Source organism: Pleurodeles waltl, chromosome 8 (genome assembly GCF_031143425.1).
Source record: "Pleurodeles waltl isolate 20211129_DDA chromosome 8, aPleWal1.hap1.20221129, whole genome shotgun sequence".
Taxonomy (NCBI): domain Eukaryota; kingdom Metazoa; phylum Chordata; class Amphibia; order Caudata; family Salamandridae; genus Pleurodeles; species Pleurodeles waltl.
The window spans coordinates 369266665-369288038 of record NC_090447.1 but is presented as its reverse complement, the minus strand read 5'-3'; the positions used below and the strand labels follow the sequence as shown (position 1 = coordinate 369288038).

The window sequence follows — 21374 nt, the reverse complement described above, 5'->3', positions numbered from 1 at the left end:
CTGCTACTTGTGCGGAATAGACTCCTTGAAGCCAGGACGCTTCCAAGACACCTGTTACAGTACATACAGCATATTCTGCTTTCAATATTCCCAATGCATCTCTTAAACATGACCCATCAACAAAAACAATTTGGTCATTTTCATCAAGCTTAGGCCCGTATTTATACTTTTTTTAGCGCCGCATTTGCGCCGCTTTTTGGCGCAAAACGGCGCAAACCTACAAAACACAATGGCATTTTGCAAGTTTGCGCCGTTTTTGCGTCAAAAAACGACGCAAATGCGGCGCAAAAAAAGTATAAATACGGGCCTTAGTATCCTTAATGTCAGGTCAGGGTTTTGTGCAAAATTCAGTCACCTGAAGGCAGTCGTGCTCGACGTATTCAGCGTTCTCAATTTCGGCATTTTCACCGGGAAGCAAGGTTGCTGGATTCAACGTAGTGCACCTTTTCAGCTGCACATTCGGTGAGCCCAGAATTATCGTTTCATACCTTGTGAGTCTTGCTCCAGTCATGTGTTGCGTTCGGGAACGGGTCAAAAGTATCTCAACTGAGTGAGGGACCATGACTGTTAATGGATGTCCCATCACTATTCCTTCACTCTGAGTGAGGCTGATACCAACTGCTGCTACGGCGCGCAAACACCCAGGAAGTGCTGCTGCGACCGGATCCAAAGTAGCTGAAAAATACGCTACTGGTCTGTTTATGCCACCATGGGCTTGGGTCAAGACAGACAAAGAACATGCATCACGTTCATGACAAAACAATGTGAAAGGCTTTGTGTAATCAGGCATACCTAAAGCTGGAGCCCTGCACATGCATTCTTTCAATTCAATAAAAGCATCCATCTCATCTCCTTTCAGCTCAATTTCATCCAAAGCATCCTTCTGGGTCAGTTTCAGTAAAGGCTTTGCTAGAGTTGAGAAGTTGGGAATCCACTGGCGACAGTAGCTCACCATCCCCAAAAACTTCCTTACCTCCCTCCTTGTCTTTGGTGGACTCATTTGAAGTACACTTGTTATTCTTTCCTTCATTATTCTCCGTGACCCTTTCTCTATTTGATGACCCAAGTATTTTACTTTCTTCTGACAGAACTGCAACTTTGAAGGAGACACCTTGTGTCCATTCCTTCCCAAATGGTTCAGTAGAGCAATGGTGTCGGCTGTGCAGCCACTTTCTGTCTTAGATGCAATCAGCAAGTCATCAATGTACTGTACTAGGGTTGACTCGAATGGCAATTCTAATGCTTCCAAGTCTTTCTTTAGAATCTGATTGAAAATTGACGGTGACTCAGAAAACCCTTGAGGAATTCGACACCAACTGTAAACTCTGTCTAAGAATTTGAAACAAAAGAGAAATTGGCTGTCCTCATGAAGAGGCACCGAAAAGAATGCTTGTGACAAGTCGATGACTGAGAACCACTCGGCATCGCAAGGGATTTGAAACATTATCACAGCTGGATTCGGTACTACAGGGCAGCATTTTATTACGATGTCATTTATTTTCCTCAAGTCCTGCACTATTCGGACCTTTCCACTCGGCTTTATTAGTCCCATGATGGGTGAATTACATGGACTGCTTAACACTTCTTTCAGTACTCCCTGTTTTACAAACTCGTCAATGAGTTGGGCGACTTTCATGAGGGTGTCTTGTGCCATGTGGTATTGTGGGGTCTGGGGAAAGGTTACATTGGGTTTTACGGTCACTTTCACTGGTTCCACTCCTTTCACCAATCCCACCTCTTTTCCTGTCATATCCCACACTTCCTTTCCGACTGTTTCCCGTAATTCAGCTGGAATATCTTCTTCAGTTATCATCGGAAGAAGGTTAATCAGAGGATATTCTTCATCGACAGTTTCCATCTCATCCCCTTCTACACTGTCCTCTTCTTCCCCATCACTGCTCGTCTGAATTCTAATTCCATTGTGTGAACACATAATCGAACATCCCAATTTGCACAATAGGTCTCTCCCTAACAGTGCTATCGGGCTTGAGTCACATACCACAAAATTATGTAACCCTTGATAGTTACCAATGTTGACTGGTACTGGATCTGTGATTGGGTTCGTCAGGTGCCTGTTTGCTACTCCCACCACTTGAACTGTCCTCCCCGAGAGTGGCAAATTTGGTACTTCAATGCTCCTAACAGTTGAACGTGTGGCTCCTGTGTCAACCAAGAATGAGACACGATGACCCATGACTCTTCCCTCTACATATGGACCCTTTTGATCAACTTCCAAGGATGCTGCAAGCACACAATTTCCCTCCTCATCTGAACTTTCACTCTCCCATACATTGTTTATTCCATTCTCACTGTGTAATGGGAACTGTTGTACTGTGCCATTTGTACTCATCACCTGACTCGAGACCTGTGGAGGAAGCATCACTTGCTGCTGACTCACTGGTGCCAAGGGTATTTGCATTTGCTGATTAGGTACCATGGGTAACTGCTGTTGCATTGGCTGCATTTGCGTCATCTGCATATGGGGCATCTGCATCTGCTGCGGCTGCATGGGCTGTAATCCCTGCAGCTGATTTATGGTCTGAAAATTTGGGTTTGGACCTCTCATTTTCGGTCCCCTCATTGTCTGGAATGCATTGACATCATTGTTTTGCTGACCAACACCTGCACCTTCCTGCACCACCATCGGGCACTCGCGTTTCCAATGTCCGACGATTCCGCACACGTGACACGGCATCACCTTTTTCATTGCCTGCACACCATTCGGAATCACAACAGTGTTCAAATCCGGACCATTACTCCCAAAGCCTCCTCTGCCTCTGCCTCTCGCCTGTGGCTGAAACACCATATTTCCCTGCGGTTGCGGCTGCGGTATCTGCTGTTGGAACCCTTGCAACCCTTGCAAACCTTGCAGACCTGTCTGAGCTGCTTTAAGTTGCATCACCATCACTTTCTCTTTCAATCTTTTCTGTTTCACCTCAATTTCGTCGCTACAGTATTTCGCATAATTCACCACCTCATCAATCGGTTTCGACTGCCAACAAATCAAATGCGTCTTTATCATCTGACTTATCTCTGGTCTCAGCCCTTCCACAAATCTAAACACAAAATGAAGCATGTCCTTCGCCTCTATTGTTTCCGTGCCACTGTAGTTCTTAAACGCCTTCAGCAACCTCTCGTAGTAACCATGAATCGACTCTTTAGCCTCTTGGGCAGTTCGATCAATCTTCTGCCAATCCACATTTTTCGCGGCAACCTTCGTCTTCAAATGCTCAATCACCTTATAGTACAAGCTCCTTACCATAGGTGATGGTGCACCCGTATCCCTGTCTCTCTCTGGTTCACTTGTCGGCCAACCTACAGCCCTTTTGCAGTCTTCCCACAAATCTGCCGGAACCACAATCTCAAAGAGGGTGTTCAGGTCTTCCCAAAGACATTTTGCAAGCTTTACAAACCTATCAGTCTGTTGATACCATTCAATCGGCTTCTCTCTCAGTTTGGGAAAATCATCCGTGAAAGACTGAATGTCGCTTCTGTGCCACGGTACATGTATTAATTTTCCCCCTGCTGTCTCCCTCATTGGTAACATGGTTATTGCATCACTACTCTGTGGTCTTTTCTCGCTGTGCTCTGGGACACTGTCTTTCTTCTTTTCCTTTTTCTTTGCCCACCTGCTTTCCCATTTGTCTAAGCACCTCCACACTTGTGCACTCTGCAGCAATTCTCTAAGGTGCGTTTTCATGCCTGCTGACCTCATGTGTTCAAAGTCTGTGGACCTGAAATCCAATCTATAGCTCCTGCTCAAGTGTTTTGTCTTGTCTATCTCAATCCCGTTTTTGTCAGCTATTTCTTGCAAGCTTCTATGTACCTTGTTCACTTCTCTCGTAATCCTGGGACATAGATACCTCAGCTCTTCTTCCGAGTAGGACTCTAACCTATTCACACCCATAGTCCCTTCCACCAATTCTTCTGCTTCCATGTTCAACCTGACCCTATTCAGATAGTCCTCTTCTCCCTTCCCACTGGCTGAGCTTTGTGTGGAATTCAGACTGTTGAACCACTGTGTCAGCTGTTGCGCATTCAACCCCATCAGTGTAGCATTCACATCGACTGCCATTGATGGTTGCGGCAACTTTTCAGTATTCGATGATAGCGGTATCATCAGTGGGGGACTCGACCTCACCACTGTTGACTGAGCACATATGGGACTAAACTCCATCAAGGACCCAGATCCAGTTGGCTGAGCCACTATCGGAGTTGTCTCTGGCGTGTTTTCTATGCACCTCCTTTCCGTCCCATTCTGCACCATTGATCCTTGACCGCTCATACCTGAGTTAGGCTGAACGTACAAAGGTACCGGTGGACCTACAGTAATGGGTAGGGATATCGCATCTGGGTTCTGTCCATTCCCCATGTTCTGAGGCATGTTCATTCCTACACTATGGGTCATCATTGCCGGCATGCCCGTCTGACTCCCCGTCATCTGAGCATGTGCGGTTCCCCCCTGCATCTGCTTTTGAGGCATCAAAAACTGTGTTGATTCAGCTTGTGCCAATGTTGGGTTGCGACCATTCTGTACTCCCATTACGGTTGGATCTAGAATCATTCCCGTACCGTTGTCACTGCTGTAGTACCTTGGGACCTGCGGCTGATAATTTTCTGCTGTTTTCAATATAGGCACATCTGGGTATATTCTCCTAACCTGCGGTATCTGCGGGGTGAACAGTAAACTCGGGTCCTTAGATCCCGATGGCGTTTCTGAACTCGGAGTTTCCTTATTCTGTACCGGTGCCGGAGGGGCAGAACTGGTACTTGGACCTTGTTCACTCTCTACATAAGGTGGTGGACGGTCGTTCAGCAATTGCATGATGAACTCCTCATCATCTGACTCGTCTTCTCTATCTTTGGAACACCTCCTGTTTGTCTTACAGGTAGCTTTCTTGCCTGTCGCCTCTTCTTCCTTAGCAATTGCGGGAAACAATTTTATCCCCTGCAATATGTCTGACCTCCACACCTTCTGTGCATTATCCCACCTAGCGTCCGCTAGTGTCTTTTCTGCCTTTCTTATCCTGGTCTCGAACTTCTTTTGCTGTTGCTGTCTAGCCATTAGTTCCCAAATCGCTAGAGCCTCAAACTGTGCTGGCCTTGGAGGTACCTTCATGTCGTACATCGCGAATCTCAAATTCTCTAGGATCCTTATATTGAATGTCCCATGGATCGGGAACGCTACGCTCCCATGTTTCTCTGTCAGTTTATGCCATTGCTTTAGCCAAAGGCACGGAGCTACCCCCCTTTCCTCCATTACAATGTAAGCTGGTGTACCTTCGGGTGGCGTCTCCTCTCCTACGCTCGCTTTAATGTAAGACTCCCCCTTCATCGCACTCTTTAATGCTTTCAAAAATTTCATTTTCTCGTCTTTTATTTCACAAAATTTGTAATCAATAAGTGACTTTAATTCCCGGAATACTCTTCGCTTGCCTTTCCCCTTCCAATCGAGCCCCACGGACTGCGTCCAATCCGTGCGCGACCCTTCTCTACAACCAACCTATCCCAGCGCGGCTCCTAGTGACGTCACACTCACACACTGCGGCTGACAAAGCCTCGCGGCTAGTCCTCCTTCACTCAGCTCCTCTCGTAACAACTTCTAGCATGTATCGCGAGCAACCAAATAATAATAAAACAGATCTGTCGGTTTACTACAGGAAGGGTAACACAATCGCTTCAGGACCTTAGGGATTTTTCACTAGCCTCGGCAGTTATTCCATCTTTCTCGGTCCCCACTTTCGCAAGCAAATCTGACCCGCAGATCTGCTCTCAACTTGTCAATGATCTATTCTAGTGCACTTAGAATTTGTCAAAGCCCGAAGTCGAAGTTTTCTTTCACTCCCTTAACACACGTACCGACTCGTTGACCACGCCCGGTCAACCTATTAAACCGACCAGACCACAACATAAAACAAGTGTCTCATACACTTTTCAACATACTCCGGAGTCTCTTGACCTCGCAGGGCCCGTCTCAACAACAACAACCACGTGGACCTTTTTCCTGCACAAAGCGCCACATACACATGAAGTTCGACGACTTCCCTACTCTAACACTCGTTATTCTTCTAAAATCCTCGCAACCTTTTCAAACAATCTGCGGCAATAAGCTGTGCAAGCGCAAAATCCTAACTTCACTCATACCGTCACTAGTACCGCCAACGCCGATTTCACACCTCCATTCTCTCCATTCGCAAGCTCCGAGATCCCGGGAAAGTCGCGGGGGACTTAGCCCATCATCATTCTCTCAATCTGTTTTACCCAAGAAAAATCTAATTCAACTTCTCGAATGGGGTCCCAAAGGGCGAAACCGTTAATTCAACACCATATGCCTCTCGAATGGGGTCCCAAAGGGCGAAACCGTTAATTCAACACCATATACCTCTCGAATGGGGTCCCAAAGGGCGAAACCGTCCTCTGCTACCATCTACTGATAGAGCGTTACGACCTAATAAGTTACCTGTATCTGAACGCTCTTAGGCCGATGAATCTTTTGACCAAGTGGGGCTCTCTTCACCCGAGAGTAATCAATTTAATCAAATCAATAATTAATAACGAACATAAGCAATACCCTGATCAACATAACACTTCACAATTAATCCAGAAAACATTTCGGCGAACCATGACCTTTCGGTCATGAATAACCACACCAGTTTATTCAAAGTTAATGAATTTATTTCCCTATATTAACAAAGCTAGCACAATATAAACGTGTCTCAACACCAAATGATATATGTAAATGAACATTAATAGCTGTCCATAACGACGAAACAGATGCAATCTATGCAGCATTTGAATAACAATGCATTCGATAATAGCAATGCAAACCACTAAAATTATAATCTGTAATGGGCTAATTGCATACATTGGTCAGCATAACAAGGTCTCAAATTGCATCGTGCGACAGATGAATCCTCATCTAACCTCAAATTAGCATCTGCATGTGGGATTTCATGCAAAAACAATTTAGCAACATTAATTTAGAAAACTCCTAACTAGGGCTCTTATCAAAAATCAGCAGTTGGTTACCTAAAAAGAACACAATGCAATTTTACAATTTCCTTTCATATTTACCAAATTCAATCAGCATTCAAGGAAGTCTTCGTCTCACAGGTACCGGTTTCGATCAGCATGGGACGGGGGCAAAGGGGGCAGGGTGGACGGGGCAATTGCCTCACAGCGGCAAGATAAAGGACAAAACTATTACTTCATGCAAAGGGACGAATCAAAGTTAAAGTCTCTAGGGCGAGAATTTCTTAAAGTCTCTTTCTCTCGATTAGAGAAAGCATCAAAGTCTCTTTCAAAATGGCGTCGCAGCAAGGTGGGCCATAATAGCTGCAATGTCCTGCAAATGGCGGGCAATGGCTGGTAAAGTTCGTAATGGGCTAATAATGGCTGCTTTCTTCTTGTGCACCTGGTTTAAATAGACAACAGTTCAAGTCCAGTAGGGTCTTCCATTGGAGGGTTCATAGGTTGGCTTCAAATTGTCCAATCAAAAACTACAGTTCACAAGCTTCTACCTAGGCATACATTATCCTTGGAGTCGGGAACGTAAGTTGCAACATATTTTACCAATTAACTCACTTTCAGAGCGTCCATTGTCTGCACCTGCAGATTGACCTTGGAGCAAAGAAGAAGATGCCAGGCTGGCACGAAACCTTAAAGATAAGCATGTGAACCGATCTCACTGGAAAAGTACAGCTTCAAGCAAGAATACACGTTTATTAGCACATTGGAAAAATACGAGCATCTAAACCGTGAGACAGGCAACTAGGCCAAAGCCTCCACTAAAGTTATGCTAAGCTAAAACATTTCTAACAAGCAAATCATGGCACACGTTTACGGTTATGTCAGATTAGTACAATTCTAATACATCACGTTATATAAAGCACGCTTATAAATGTTGGCGAACTACTCTGAGGGCACATTTGTCCCCGTACAATCTTTATTAGTTCGGTTAAAGTCACACTTGATTATTGCAGCACTACGTTTATGCGCTACCAAATGTAAAATCCTTCATTTCTGCGTCATCAGCCCCTGCTGTCTCTTCTATATTCCTAAAATGAGCTTTTTGGTCAACATAACAGTATTTAATGTAAATGATTTTTGGAGTAAACCGGTTTCAAATGAACTGCACGTTGTATGCAGAGAGCACAAGTGATCACGCTAAGGGCCTTACCACACGATCAATTTTTTACTACGTTACACCGCATAAACAAATCTTAGTCAGTGGCATATGAATTTGTGAACAGAAAAACATTGGCAGTATTTGAACTTTCCTGTGCTAAATTGCACAGTGCTGGATCTGAGCATGTAGTGCCGGAATCAATGTATTTATTTAATTTTTGCTATGATGTTCCATTACATATCATCTTGTGCAACAAATTCAAATATAAAAGCACATTGGAGGACAAATATAAAGCAGGCTACATCGTCCAGCCTTATCCTTCTTTGCCTGTCTTTCAAAATGCACAGAAAGTAAGCTAATAATGTCAATATGATTGTCTCTGGTTACTCTGGTGCATGCCACATGGTTCATCTTTCTCCACCACCCCTCTTCAATGTCTGCGTGCTTGTATTGATGCAAGTGCTCCAAAACTACGAGATCCATTTAAAATTGCACACAGACAGCACTCACCTTCTCGTTAGATTACATAATGACTTGGATGATCACTCAAACGTTACCAAATGTCTCGAACCACAAACATCAGTGGATGTAAGAAGACTCTCTGCTACAACATAACCAAAATTGAAAACCTGGTACTAGTTGGAACCATTGTTAAGACCTGCATTTTGTCCTGTATTCGAAAGGCTTACTAGTTATGGAACACCCCTTAGGAATTCAAAACGAAGGGGCCATCTTTGATACTAACCTCGCCTTCCCCCCAGCGAAAAATAATTGTAAAAGACATCCAGCTAGCTATAACTATTTCCATCTCAGCATGGAGTGGAGCTAAGCCTTGTAGATGGTCTGCTTTAACGATTGCAAAACCTTGTGTACGCTGATCTTTACAAAAATACTTATGAGAGGTGACAGGAAGTGGAGAATCAGGCTACCATACTCTGCTACCATCTCAATGCCAGAAAACGTCCCCATATGAACAAGTCGCTGAATGGTTTCTGTGAAATCTACAATTAAAATAAATCTATTGTTTGCTCCATTCTCAAATCCTACAGGGGCAAAGCTCAGGGTTGCGTAAAAACCTGACTCCCCACCAAACCAAGGGATCTCAGAACATCCAGTTGTATTCTAATTCAGCAAAAGTTGCCCAATTGCAGAATCAAACTACCTGATTTTTTAAAAAATCTTGAAGATGAAACTGTTCAGGACAGCAATAAACGAAGCTCATTGATAATGGGGAAATGGCAAGCAGTTATTCATCACATCTGATTCAACTTTAATTATCTTATGTAATGTCTGCTAGGTATACTGCTCTATCCCTCAAATTATTGTGCTGCCCCCAAACCAAAGTGAGCACAAGATGACAAGTTAGTAGATGAAAAAAACACTCTATAGAGAAGTGGACCAGTTATGGAAAACATAGCTTCAGAAATTAATGCAAAACCTAGCAAAATGTGAATTTTGCTGTTCTTGGGAACGCGGAGTGTTTGCAAGTAAATACTAAATAGAATTATGTTTTAATATGTTTGTCTCATAGTATAGATTTCCTTTACTAGTTAACTGGGCCATTTCTATTCCTTTTTTGACAGTTGTGAGAGGATTTATGGCCCGCCAGAAGATGCTACAAAAAATGAGCATCAAACATCAAGAAAACACTTCAATAGAGGCATTTCTTCAGAATGCAGAGGACATGGGACTGGAAACCTACCACGCATTGGTGATCCAGAATGCCTCAGATATAGCCCGGGAAAATGACCGGTCACGGAATGAAATCAACTCTACTTACGAATTGGATGTCACAAAACAACATGAGGACCCTCCCAAAAGGTAACTTGAAATGTATCTTTGCATTCCCTGTCTCCCTGTCCACAATCACATGTTTATAACATTTACAGTGGAGGGCCACTTCATTATATCTGTGGCAAATATTTGTATGAACAAGAATATACACATGATTTTTATTTCAAGTGTGTGTGAGAATTTGCTTCGGGTGGTATCAGTGCAGTGAGAAGGATATTGGTGCCATGGGTCCCCATAAAAAACCCACAAAAGACGAATCAAGTATCCCATTTAGGACTTGCCTTTCACAGTAGCGAGGGAGAGCAATCCGAGGCTTATACAGTGGAGGTGCTGAGAGCTAAATAAACTGAACTTAGCAATGCAACAAACAACACTTTGTAGTCACTGTTCGGTCAGTAGTTTTACCTTTAAAAAGAAAAACGACTTTATGATGCAGAAGACCAAATACTACACACAAATTAACATCTATATGCAGACTGGCAGGTGGAGGTGCCATGTGATCCTTCTCTAAAGGGCCTAATAATTTACATGTGGCACACAGCAAAGAATAGTCCTCCAAGTCAAATATCTCCCCTGGAATTAGTCAAGACCCCGATGCCAGAGACTCTTCTACTAGTATGTGCAGCAGTGGGTCTTAATTCTTAGAAACGCAATATTTCACTTTAATAGCCTACCATATGCATGAAGTTTGCACTGATTAAAAAATCATGAAATTATAGAGTGGAACATAAGCTATTCAATTTTAAAAAATTAAGGTAGTATCAAAAATATACACTGCCTTCAAATTTCATTTATACCAGAAATACAAACTGATATTAACTTTTATTTGAACATAACTTTAATGCGACTAAGGCCAGTCACCAGAGGTATTTCATGCATCTGCCCAGTCTGAATTTGAACATGCTGGCAAGGCACATGGATGCCTCTGACCTCATGGTCACATGTGCTAGTGTTCTCCAGATTGCACTGCAAGTTCCCACTGCTCGGCAATATGGTTGCCGCTCTGCATGCCGATTTTGATCTAAGCGGTTCGAAGAGATACAACGGCAGTTTGTTTCTCTCTGGCCTGGCTGTGGATAGACCCCTCCGTGCAGCAGCTTCCAGGCGAGCACTGGAGTGACCTGGGAGGTCTCACTCACTCAGTGCCATGCTGAGGAGGCCAGGGGCAACCCTGAGAATAGGGAGCACTCTTCTTTGGATCCCACTTGCTCCCCACCCCTAAGAGTAAACAACATGGAGAATTAGCACAGAGAGGATAACACATTGTTTAAGTCCTTGGCCACCAGTCCTCCTTGGAGTGGTATAAAACTCTCACCTGGGACCAGGTGATGTTCAAAAGTAGCCCTCGGCCTCCCGGGCACCACTGCGGTGGGGAAAGTGTCACATACAAGGAGCTGATAAGAATGCAGATTTCTACACGCTGTTAAACATTTTACACAGGTTTGGCACTGCTTTGCTCCTGGTGGAAAACTGCAGCCTCCTGGAGTGCATTCATTGGGCTATTTGACCTCCAAACTGTTGATGATTTTCCCATATGGATCCTTTCAGGGTGCCTCTGTTTCTTGCTGGATCCTAGGTTACCCCTTCCCAGGGCACTTCCAGCCAGAAATAGTCAACAGAATTTCAATTTCCTAGGCAATCCTCCATCTATTTTTCCTCAAGAGAGAGTGGGGTGTCTAATTCAACTGCTGCAGGTGACCACTCACCTGAGTGTGAGAAAAAAAAGGAAATTAAGAACAGGAAATCCCAGGGGTGACCCATTTCCTTTCCTACAAAAGAAAATAGAGTTATGTTAACCATCGGCTGGAATGTACCTTTGATCCCTTTGAAGGTGGAAAAGGGAAGGAGACGAGTTTATGAATTCTGAACTATGTGCATGTTTGTAAACCTCCAAGGCTAACACCACCACTGAAAGCTAACTGCTGAGTAAGTGAGTGGGATTTATGGGTGCACAGATTGCTTCTTCAGGGACACCAGTTCAAACAGAAATTAATTTACCAGGAAACTCCTTTCTCTAGTTCTTTCATCAGCTCATAGTTCCCAGTCTCCACATGCTAAATTGTATGTCAGGCATATGCCTTAGTAGCTGAGAAAAACAGTGGTTGAGAGAACAAAGCAAAGAACTCACTTGAGAAAAAAGGTATCTCTTCAGATTTGGGTCTTTGTTGCTAAAGCTCGTGAAGGTTGTTGCATGCTCTCCCACTATTTAAGCCCACCACAAAAGATCTTTAATGAGTTTCCCAACACAATGGTAGCCTAACGGGAAAACCAATTGAGAGTTTATTTATGCACACTTTAAGACAAAAGTCAGGGCCAGTGGTCTCCAATGAACATCAATTTGCTATAAGATGAAAAAAACTTTAAGGATGATTGATATGAAGCTGGATGATCATGATACAGATTTTTGAGGTACAACACAGAGCGCCTGCAGTATAAGTATGAAGGGGTAGTTGCTTAGGATGGCAAGTCGGAATTAAAGGGTGCCCCTGTAGTACCTTGAAATAATGATGATTCACAAATGGTATACTTGATTTAGTTGAGGCACATGTTCCCATTCCCCGGGTGATGAGGACTGGCTGGACACCACTAATGACACCCATAAACAAGATAAAGAAAACCAATGTGTACATGTGAATCCGTTTTGACTGTCTACATAGCTCAGGGGCAATCTGCTCGGTTACTGCTGCCATGAGAGCTTCTGATGAGAACATAGTAGCCACCGTTCTTGAAGGGCATCCAAATCCTGCACACCAGTGGGTATAACTGTTTTACAAGCACATGCTGCAGGATTAGAATGTAGACTTTGCGAAGGTGGACAAGCTCACTGAGATAAGGCCTTCTTGCAAAGTCTCTGCAGCTAGCCTCTGCATTTCCAAAAATACCCCCTGGTTAGTGTGTGATCAAAGAAGCATACAGCAGCTCTCTGGTCTTGGTACATCTTCCTCTTCTACAAAGACAGCAGGCTAGTCTTCAAGTCTTGACATGGCATTGGAGAATGATCTCTAAGTTGGCAATAAGCCTCCCCATACTCTCCAATCTAACACTGTCTAAGGTTTCTCCAAAAACAAGGGCAGAACCTGTACTTTTAAGGCTCGGAAAGACAAGACTGTTTTTGTCTTTTCTCTAGACTGATGTACAGAGCTACTTCTTGAACAGAAAGATGATCTGAGGTACAGTTGATTAGCACCAGGTTATATTCTTGGTCTGAGGTAAACGTTATTGAAAAAATCACCGGGTCAATGTTAAGTCAAAACTGAAAAGTTTAGGTTTTTTACATTGAAATGTGGACAGGAACACTGGCGGCTATCAGGTGAAAAGAGTGTGAAGATTTATGACCTGTTTTTTCTTCAGAGCTCTCACTTATAAAGGCCACCTCATGCAATTAATAGCGAAGTGTAGGGTAGCAGCTGAACTGCTCTTAGGCCCAATGTGTCAGAGAGGAGGCAACACACAACAGTTTGACCTATGGTAGGCAGTATACGTATTTTGCAACATAGAAATAAAGCAGAAAAATAATAGTGTTAAGCCATACTCTGAAGTCATAAATAATGTAGCACAGAGCAGCAGCAGTAAAGGAAAGAAATTACAGTTTCTCCCAAATTTGATTCAAACTTGAGCTTATTGTACATTTCTTTATGCATTGTATAGGACAAACAGTCCTGCACTCACTCCATAAGAGAGAAAGGAAATATCACAGGTGTGGATGACTGGCATGTATTTTATCATGAAGTGGTACTGTTAAAAAGCCTAATTCCTTAAACTATCAAACCACTGTCAGCAGCCATCAGTGTCTTCATAGCATGCTCTGTAGGAAAAAGAGACCGTAGTAAGTGCTTAATGTATTTTTGTTGTTCCCTTAAGTCCCGTCATTCTCAAACAGACCCTAACACTCAAATCGGAACAGCAGTAGAGACACCATCTATTAGTAGACTAGAGACTTAATTTCATATTGAGATTATGCTAGTGGACATTTGAAATAGCAACTTTCTGGGACTTTGCAACTTACAGAGGCATGTATTCTACAATTTACGTGAGAAACCAGCACTCATTTCGATTTGCTTGAAATACATTTTATTAGTTGATTATACATTACGTCTACTCACAGACAGGTCTATCTACAAAGGTAACTTAACACTTGTTAGTAATTTACATGTGTAATTTACTTTGACAATTTTGAATAATTTTACTACTTTTGGCTATATACAAAATCCAAGTGTAAAGTTACGCAAAAGTGTAGATTTAAACATCTCCACCTCCTGATAAAGGGGCTGTAGAAAAAGTTACAAATGTAAATTACATCTGCCATAAAAGGAACAGTTTATGTCCAGCACCACACATAACCAACAATTGGTACTGCAACGGCTTCCTGTGGAAAATAATGAATTAGGGACTTAAAATAAACCTCCATTGAAAATAATATCTTATAGAGACTTCTAGTTTCAGATTCCTTACCTTAGAATTTCCCCAAAGCATCAGACTCAATCAGGAGATTTTTCTCTGAGCAGTAATCTTAGACGCCATCAGGTGGTGTCAGTCGACTCTGTGTGCATCATTGGCATTCTGGTCGCTGTGATGACCTCGCGATAAGCACCACGCTGGCACGCTGATGTCAGTTATTTTCTTTCCGTGCCAGCCTACGTGTAGGTAAGGGGAAAGCTACCCTCAGTCATTTTTTAACTGACTTTGACCATTTTTTCAAATTGTTGTCAATGTTTTGGTGCATCGAGGATGTAATTGAAGACCGGTTTTAACCCCTTCGCTGCCAGGCCTTTTCCCCCTCCTGTGCCAGGCCTTCTTTTGGCTATTTGGGGCAGTTTGCGTCTAGACCCTCATAACTTTTTGTCCACATAAGCTAGCCAAGCCAAATTTGCGTCCTTTTTTTCCAACATCCTAGGGATTCTAAAGGTACCCAGACTTTGTGGGTTCCCCTGAAGGAGGCCAGGAAATTCAAAAAAATACAGTGAAAATTTCGTTTTTTAAAAAAAAAATGTGAAAAGGGGCTGCAGAAGAAGGCTTGTGGTTTTTCCCCTGAAAATGGCATCAACAAAGGGTTTGCGGTGCTAAAATCACCAGCTTCCCAGCTTTCAGGAACAGGCAGACTTGAATCAGAAAACCCAATTTTTCAACACAATTTTGGCATTTTACTGGGACATACCCCATTTTTACGATTTGTTTGAGCTTTCAGCCTCCTTCCAGTCATTGACAGAAATGGGCATGAAACCATTGCTGGATCCCAGAAACCTAAACATTTCTGGAAAGTAGACACAATTCCGAATTCAGCAAGGGGTAATTTGTGTAGATCCTATAAGGGTTTCCTACAGAAAATAACAACTGAAAAAAAGATTATTGAAATTGAGGTGAAAAAACAGCAATTTTTCTCTACGTTTTACTCTGTAACTTTTTCTTGCACTGTCAGATTTTAGAAAGCAATATACCGTTAGGTCTGCTGGACTCTTCTGGTTGCGGGGATATATAGGGCTTGTAGGTTCATCAAGAGCCGTAGGTACCCAGAGCCAATAAATGAGCTGCACCCTGCAGTGGGTTTTCATTCTATACTGGGCATTCAGCAATTCATTTACTGAAATATAAAGAGTGAAAAATAGCTATCAAGAAAACCTTTGTATTTCCAAAATGGGCACAAGATAAGGTGTTGAGGAGCAGTGGTTATTTGCACATCTCTGAATTCCGGGGTGCCCACACTAGCATGTGAATTACAGGGCATTTCTCAAATAGACGTCTTTTTTACACACTCTCTTATATTTGGAAAGAAAAAATGTAGAGAAAGACAAGGGGCAATAGCACTTGTTTTGCTATTCTATGTTCCCCCAAGTCTCCCGATAAAAATGATACCTCACTTGTGTGGGTAGTGCCCGCGACAGGAAATGCCCCAAAACACAACGTGGACACATCACATTTTTTGACAGAAAACAGAGGTGTTTTTTGCAAAGTGCCTACCTGTAGATTTTGGCCTCTAGCTCAGCCGGCACTTAGGGAAACCTAGCAAACCTGTGCATTTTTTAAAACTAGAGACCTAGGGGAATCCAAGATGGGGTGCCTTGTGGGACTCTGACCAGGTTCTGTTACCCAGAATCCTTTGTAAACCTCAAAATTTGGCTAAAAAAACACGTTTTCCTCACATTTCGGTGACTGAAAGTTCTGGAATCTGAGAGGAGCCACAAATTTCTTTCCACCCAGCGTTCCCCCAAGTCTCCCAATAAAAATGATACCTCACTTGTGTGGGTAGGCCTAGCGCCCGTGACAGGAAATGCCCCAAAACACAACGTGGACACATCCCATTTTTTGACAGAAAACAGAGGTGTTTTTTGCAAAGTGCCTACTTGTAGATTTTGGCCTCTAGCTCAGCCGGCACCTAGGGAAACCTACCGAACCTGTGCATTTTTGTAAACTAGAGACCTAGGGGAATCCAAGATGGGGTGACTTGTGGGGCTCTGACCAGGTTCTGTTACCCAGAATCCTTTGCAAACCTCAAAATTTGGCAAAAAAAACACATTTTCCTCATATTTCGGTGACAGAAAGTTCTGGAATCTGAGAGGAGCCACAAATTTCCTTCCACCCAGCGTTCCCTCAAGTCTCCCGATAAAACTGATACCTCACTTGTGTGGGAAGGCCTAGCGCCTGCGACAGGAAATACCCCAAAACACACGTGGACACATCAAATTTTTTGACAGAGGTGTTTTTTGCAAAATGCCTACCTGTAGATTTTGGCCTCAAGCTCAGCCGGCACCTAGGGAAACCTACCAAACCAGGGGGCAGAAATGGCCTAAAATTAATTTATCCCCCCAACGTCACAGGGGGGGTGGGGGGTGAAAGGGGTGAAAGGGGAAGGGATTCACCTTCCATCCACGACCGAGGGGTGTGGGTGGGGGGCGCTAGCGCTCCCCCCGGTTCCCGGGTTCAGGACGAGGTGATCTCGTCCAAGGCACCCGCGAACCGGTGCCTTGGACGAGATCAGCTCGTCCAAGGCACAGAATAGGTTAAGCTGTGTGACTCCTGTCACCGAATGATGTCGATAACCGATCTGCACCTCGTGTGTTTGTTGTGCCTGGAATGCTACCACGACCCAAAGTTGTCCTTCGGGTGCCGTGCCATGAACCCAAAGGGTTTGAAGGAGCGGTTCCTAAAACTCATGGTGACCTGCCGCTCAACTCCACGTCGCTCCTGGTCTCGATCAAGAGGGAAGTCACAAGACCACTCAGGGAGCTATCTTCACTCTTCTTCGTCCCATTCGAAGTCCTCAGGACATTCAGGTCACAAGAAGAAGAAGTCAAAGAAGACCAAACATTTGTCGACTTTCCCCTGTCACTCGGATGATGTGACATGGGAAGAGCATTGACATTTTAGGTCTCTGTCTTCGGAGCCTGTTTCTGGGCTGACTCAGCACCTATTCGAGTTTTGGGGAGCCCGAGAGCCCCTTGCCCAACTTAAGGAATTCTATGATGCCATGTACCTCATATTTGGATAGAACGACCCCCACTGCAGCGCCTTCAGGCCCAGTGGGATTGGAGGGGGCCTTCTCGGGTTCTGCACTGGCGGCTTCAGCCCGGCTCTGGAGGGCCCCTCGGAATCCATTGTTGGATCCATATCAATTGTGCCAACAGGACCTCCCACCACGCCGGCAAAGATTTCAATGCTTCCAACGGTGGTCGAGCCCACGATCAACTCCAATCCGGAGGCAGACCGACATCGCTTGTCCCCGATTCTGTCTTCAACGGGCCTACATTTCCCCCAGGTTGGTTCCTTATTCTTATGGGTACAGGTATGAGGAAAGTGTGGAGGGGTTGCTGGACCCTTTAGAATTCCAGCTGGAACAACCTGATATGGACTGGGCACAGAAATTGGGCAAAGCTAGTGGTCTGACTACCTCTCCTGACACTGGCATGACTTCTCCCACTACCATGGGTACAGAGAAGGGTGGGTCATGTTCTATGGTATTGAGAAGGGCAGCTGGCTTTCTGTGGCAGTCAGGACTAACCTCCTGACTGAGGTGCTTCAGCCTGAGGCTTCCACCTCTGACCCCCCCCACCTTTTAATGAAGCCCTCACTGATGCCCTTCTGGGTGCCTAGTTCAGACTCAGCACAGGGGCTCCTGTGAACAAGATGATTGCCTGCTGCCATCAGCCTGTGCCAAATGACCCTAAATTCCTTACCCAACATTCTACTCCTGAGAGCCTTGTCACACAGGCTTCTTCTTCCTCTGGCACATTCCCATCTGCACCCTAGCATACAGAACCAAAGAGACGGGATCAACTTGGGAAGAAAATGTTCTCTTCCTCTAGCCTGGCATTGCCGTCTGTGAACACTGCATACCTTTTGGACTGCTATTATCATACTTTATGGGATACAGTCATGCAGGTGCTTCCGCAGGTGCTGCAGCAAGTCCCGGAGGAGAGCAGGGCCGTACTCTCCCAAGCTGTTGCTGATGGGAGGGATGTAGCCAAGTTTACCATACGTCGTGGGCCGAATACGACCAACTCACTGGGCAGATCGGTTGCATCAACCGTGACCTTATGGTGACCAAGCCTGGTTGAAGACATCCGGGTTTTCGGGGGATGTCTAACAGTCACTCATGGACATGCCCTTCAATGGCACCCTTCTCTTTAGAGACAAAGTGGACTCAGCGCTGGAGCACTTTAAGGAATCCCAGGATACAGCTCGGTCCTATGTCCTAGAGATGCTCCTCACCCACCACAGTCTGCTTTTTGTGACTTTTCGTGGCTATGGAAGGGGCTCCTAGCCTCATCCATTCCCCTTCAGCCACCATGCCAAACATGCTGCACAGCCTCTGTGTGGCCAAGGACGTGGGATCCCACTTGCTTGTGGATCAGCGAACATTCAGTCTGCCCAGTCTCTCTCTGCTCCCACTGCAGTCTCCAAACTTTCCTAGTCAGTCAATCCATCGTGGACCAGTTAGTGGCAGGATCCGCTATCACCTGCCTCAATGAGAATCCATCACGACAGACAGGTGGGTTCTGCAAATATCCTGAAGGGGCTACTCTATCCCCTTTAAAACTATCCCTCTGGCTATGCCACTATTCTACGATTGGATGAATGAGGATCACCTGGCACTTCTCCACAAGGAAGTTACTGCTCTCTTGGCCAAGGGAGCAATAGAGGGGGTTCCTGTACCAGAAGTAGGTTGTGGTTGATATTCCCGCTACTTTCTGGTGCCCAGAAAGGACATTGGCCTCTGTCCAATCCTAGACCTCCGGTCCCTCAATCTTTTCCTCAAAAAGGAGAAGCTCAAAATGGTCACTCTGGCTCCGGGCCTATCTGCCCTGGACCCTGGAGACTGGATGGTAGCATTGGACTTGCAGGACACCTACTTTAATGTTCATGTCCTGCCTGCCAACAGGCATTACTTGTGATTTGTGGTAGGTCATGAGCACTTTCAGTTTACCGTGCTAACCTTAGGCCTTACCAGCACCCCTTAGGTGTTCACAAAAGTGATGGTGGTGGTCGCAATTCATCTGCGCCGGCAAGGGGTTTCATTCTTCCCCTACTACGACGACTGGCTGTTAAAGGCCGGTTCGCCCCAAGCTGTCTCCTACCTGCAGACTATGGTGAACCTCCTGCATTCGCTGGGGTTCACTATAAACATGCTGAAGTCACAACTGACTCCCTCTCAGATGCTCGCATTAATCAGAGCTGTTGTGGACACAGGGATCGAGACATCGCTGGATCCGGTGCCGTGTCTGTTTCAGTGCTGCGGTGCAAAGGAGTTGAGGCATTAGTGTGAGGCGTCGGGTCTTTGCTGCGGAGTTGTGGAGGCGAGGTAGCATTGGATCCTTGACCTTACGGCAGGGTCACTATCTGGCAGTCACAACTGGTGCGGCAACCTCACAGGGTGGCGGTCACACCACAAGGCTGCAGGCACTGCAAAAAAACAGATATGGCAGTATTTCTCTGTCAAGACATGTAAAACACATTAGCACATGTCCTACCTGTAACATACACTGCACCCTGCCCATGGGGCTACCTCGGGCCTTCATTAGGGGTGACTTACATGTACAAAAAGGAAAGGTTTAGGCCTGTCTAGTGGGTACACTTGCCAGGTCGAATTGACAGTTCAAAACTGCACACACAGACACTGCAGTTGCAGGTCTGAATCATGTTTAGAGGGCTACACACGACAGTGGCATAATCAGTGCTGCATGTCCACTAGTAGCATTTGATTGACATGCCCTGTGCACCTCTAGTGCACTTAACTAGGGACTTAATAGTAAATTAAATATGCCAATCATGGAAAAGCCAGTTACACATACAGTTTACACTGAGAGCACTTGCACTTTAGACTGGTCAGCAGTGGTAAAGTGCCTAGAGTACCAAAACCAGCAAAAAAAAGAGTCCAGCACACAGTCAACACATGGGAAGCAGAGGCAAAAAGACAGGGGAGACTACGCTAAGGATGCCAGGTCTAACAAATTGTATCTTTATTTAAGTATAGAACAAGTGAATACAAATGCTACAGCACTATTAACATTGGTAACAACATTTTGAATTGAATCATTATTTTTTTTAAATCTATGAAATGGAAATAAAAATATTTAGCGGAGTTAAACTACGAAAAATAAATTCTGTAGTAAAGTAACAAACTAAAAAACTTAATATACATTAATAATTATTAAAAGTGATGTATAGAATGAATCTGAAGTAATTAATTTAATTATATATAAATATATTTTAATGTTAAATTAACTTTTTTATAAAATAGTGTATACTTATAATAACAATCTGTATTAGCTGTTGATTTTTTAACATTAAGTCACATTTATTTATACTTCTACTCTTTAAAATAATTGAATTTAAACTAATTTAAACTAACTTAATTGAGTTTCTTAGATTTGGAATTGTGATTTCCTAATTGCGAGTTGGTTGGAATTACTATTAGGAAATCACAATTCGAAATGTTTGTACATGTGGCTCTTAGTCTTTTATACCTGAATGTAGCTAATTTGTCAATGGCATATGTGGAGTTAAAAAAATGATAATTTGTCCATATTTGTTATCTTACTTCTTTTTCTCCTCTGTGTGGCAACTCTATTTGCAATCAAGTGATCATGAGATACCTAAGTCTCCTTTGTCATTGCTATAAGGCTGTGAGTATTACTTTGGCAAGTCACTCTGAAAAACATTTATTCATAGTGTGTATTCCTGACTAGTTATATTCTACTAAACTTTCCAATCACATTTCTTCCTTTAATCCATTTTCCTCTGGACGCACATTGAAATATATGAATGAATTCTAAATAGTATGGCCCCATTAGTAATTTAGCCAACCAGGCAATGGTCACTTAGACCTTGACAATCTGTTTCTCAGACTTTTGCATTATTACTAACTAAAGAGCAGTTGTGAATGATGACTAAACGCTTGGTCTTATTCCCATCCCATTCAAATTTCCTGCAGATACTTTCCACATCAATAGGAAAATCT

General features: G+C 44.0%; 1 protein-coding gene across 1 annotated transcript in view; it reads left to right on the top strand.

Moving 5' to 3' along the window:
* The window catches only part of MYO16 (myosin XVI), a 2485855-nt gene that overhangs the window by 2074269 nt on the left and 390212 nt on the right, over positions 1 to 21374 (top strand). The window contains exon 30 of the mRNA XM_069204246.1: positions 9712 to 9949. Within this exon, the coding sequence (XP_069060347.1) occupies positions 9712 to 9949 (238 nt within the window). The remainder of the gene's footprint in view (positions 1 to 9711; positions 9950 to 21374) is intronic.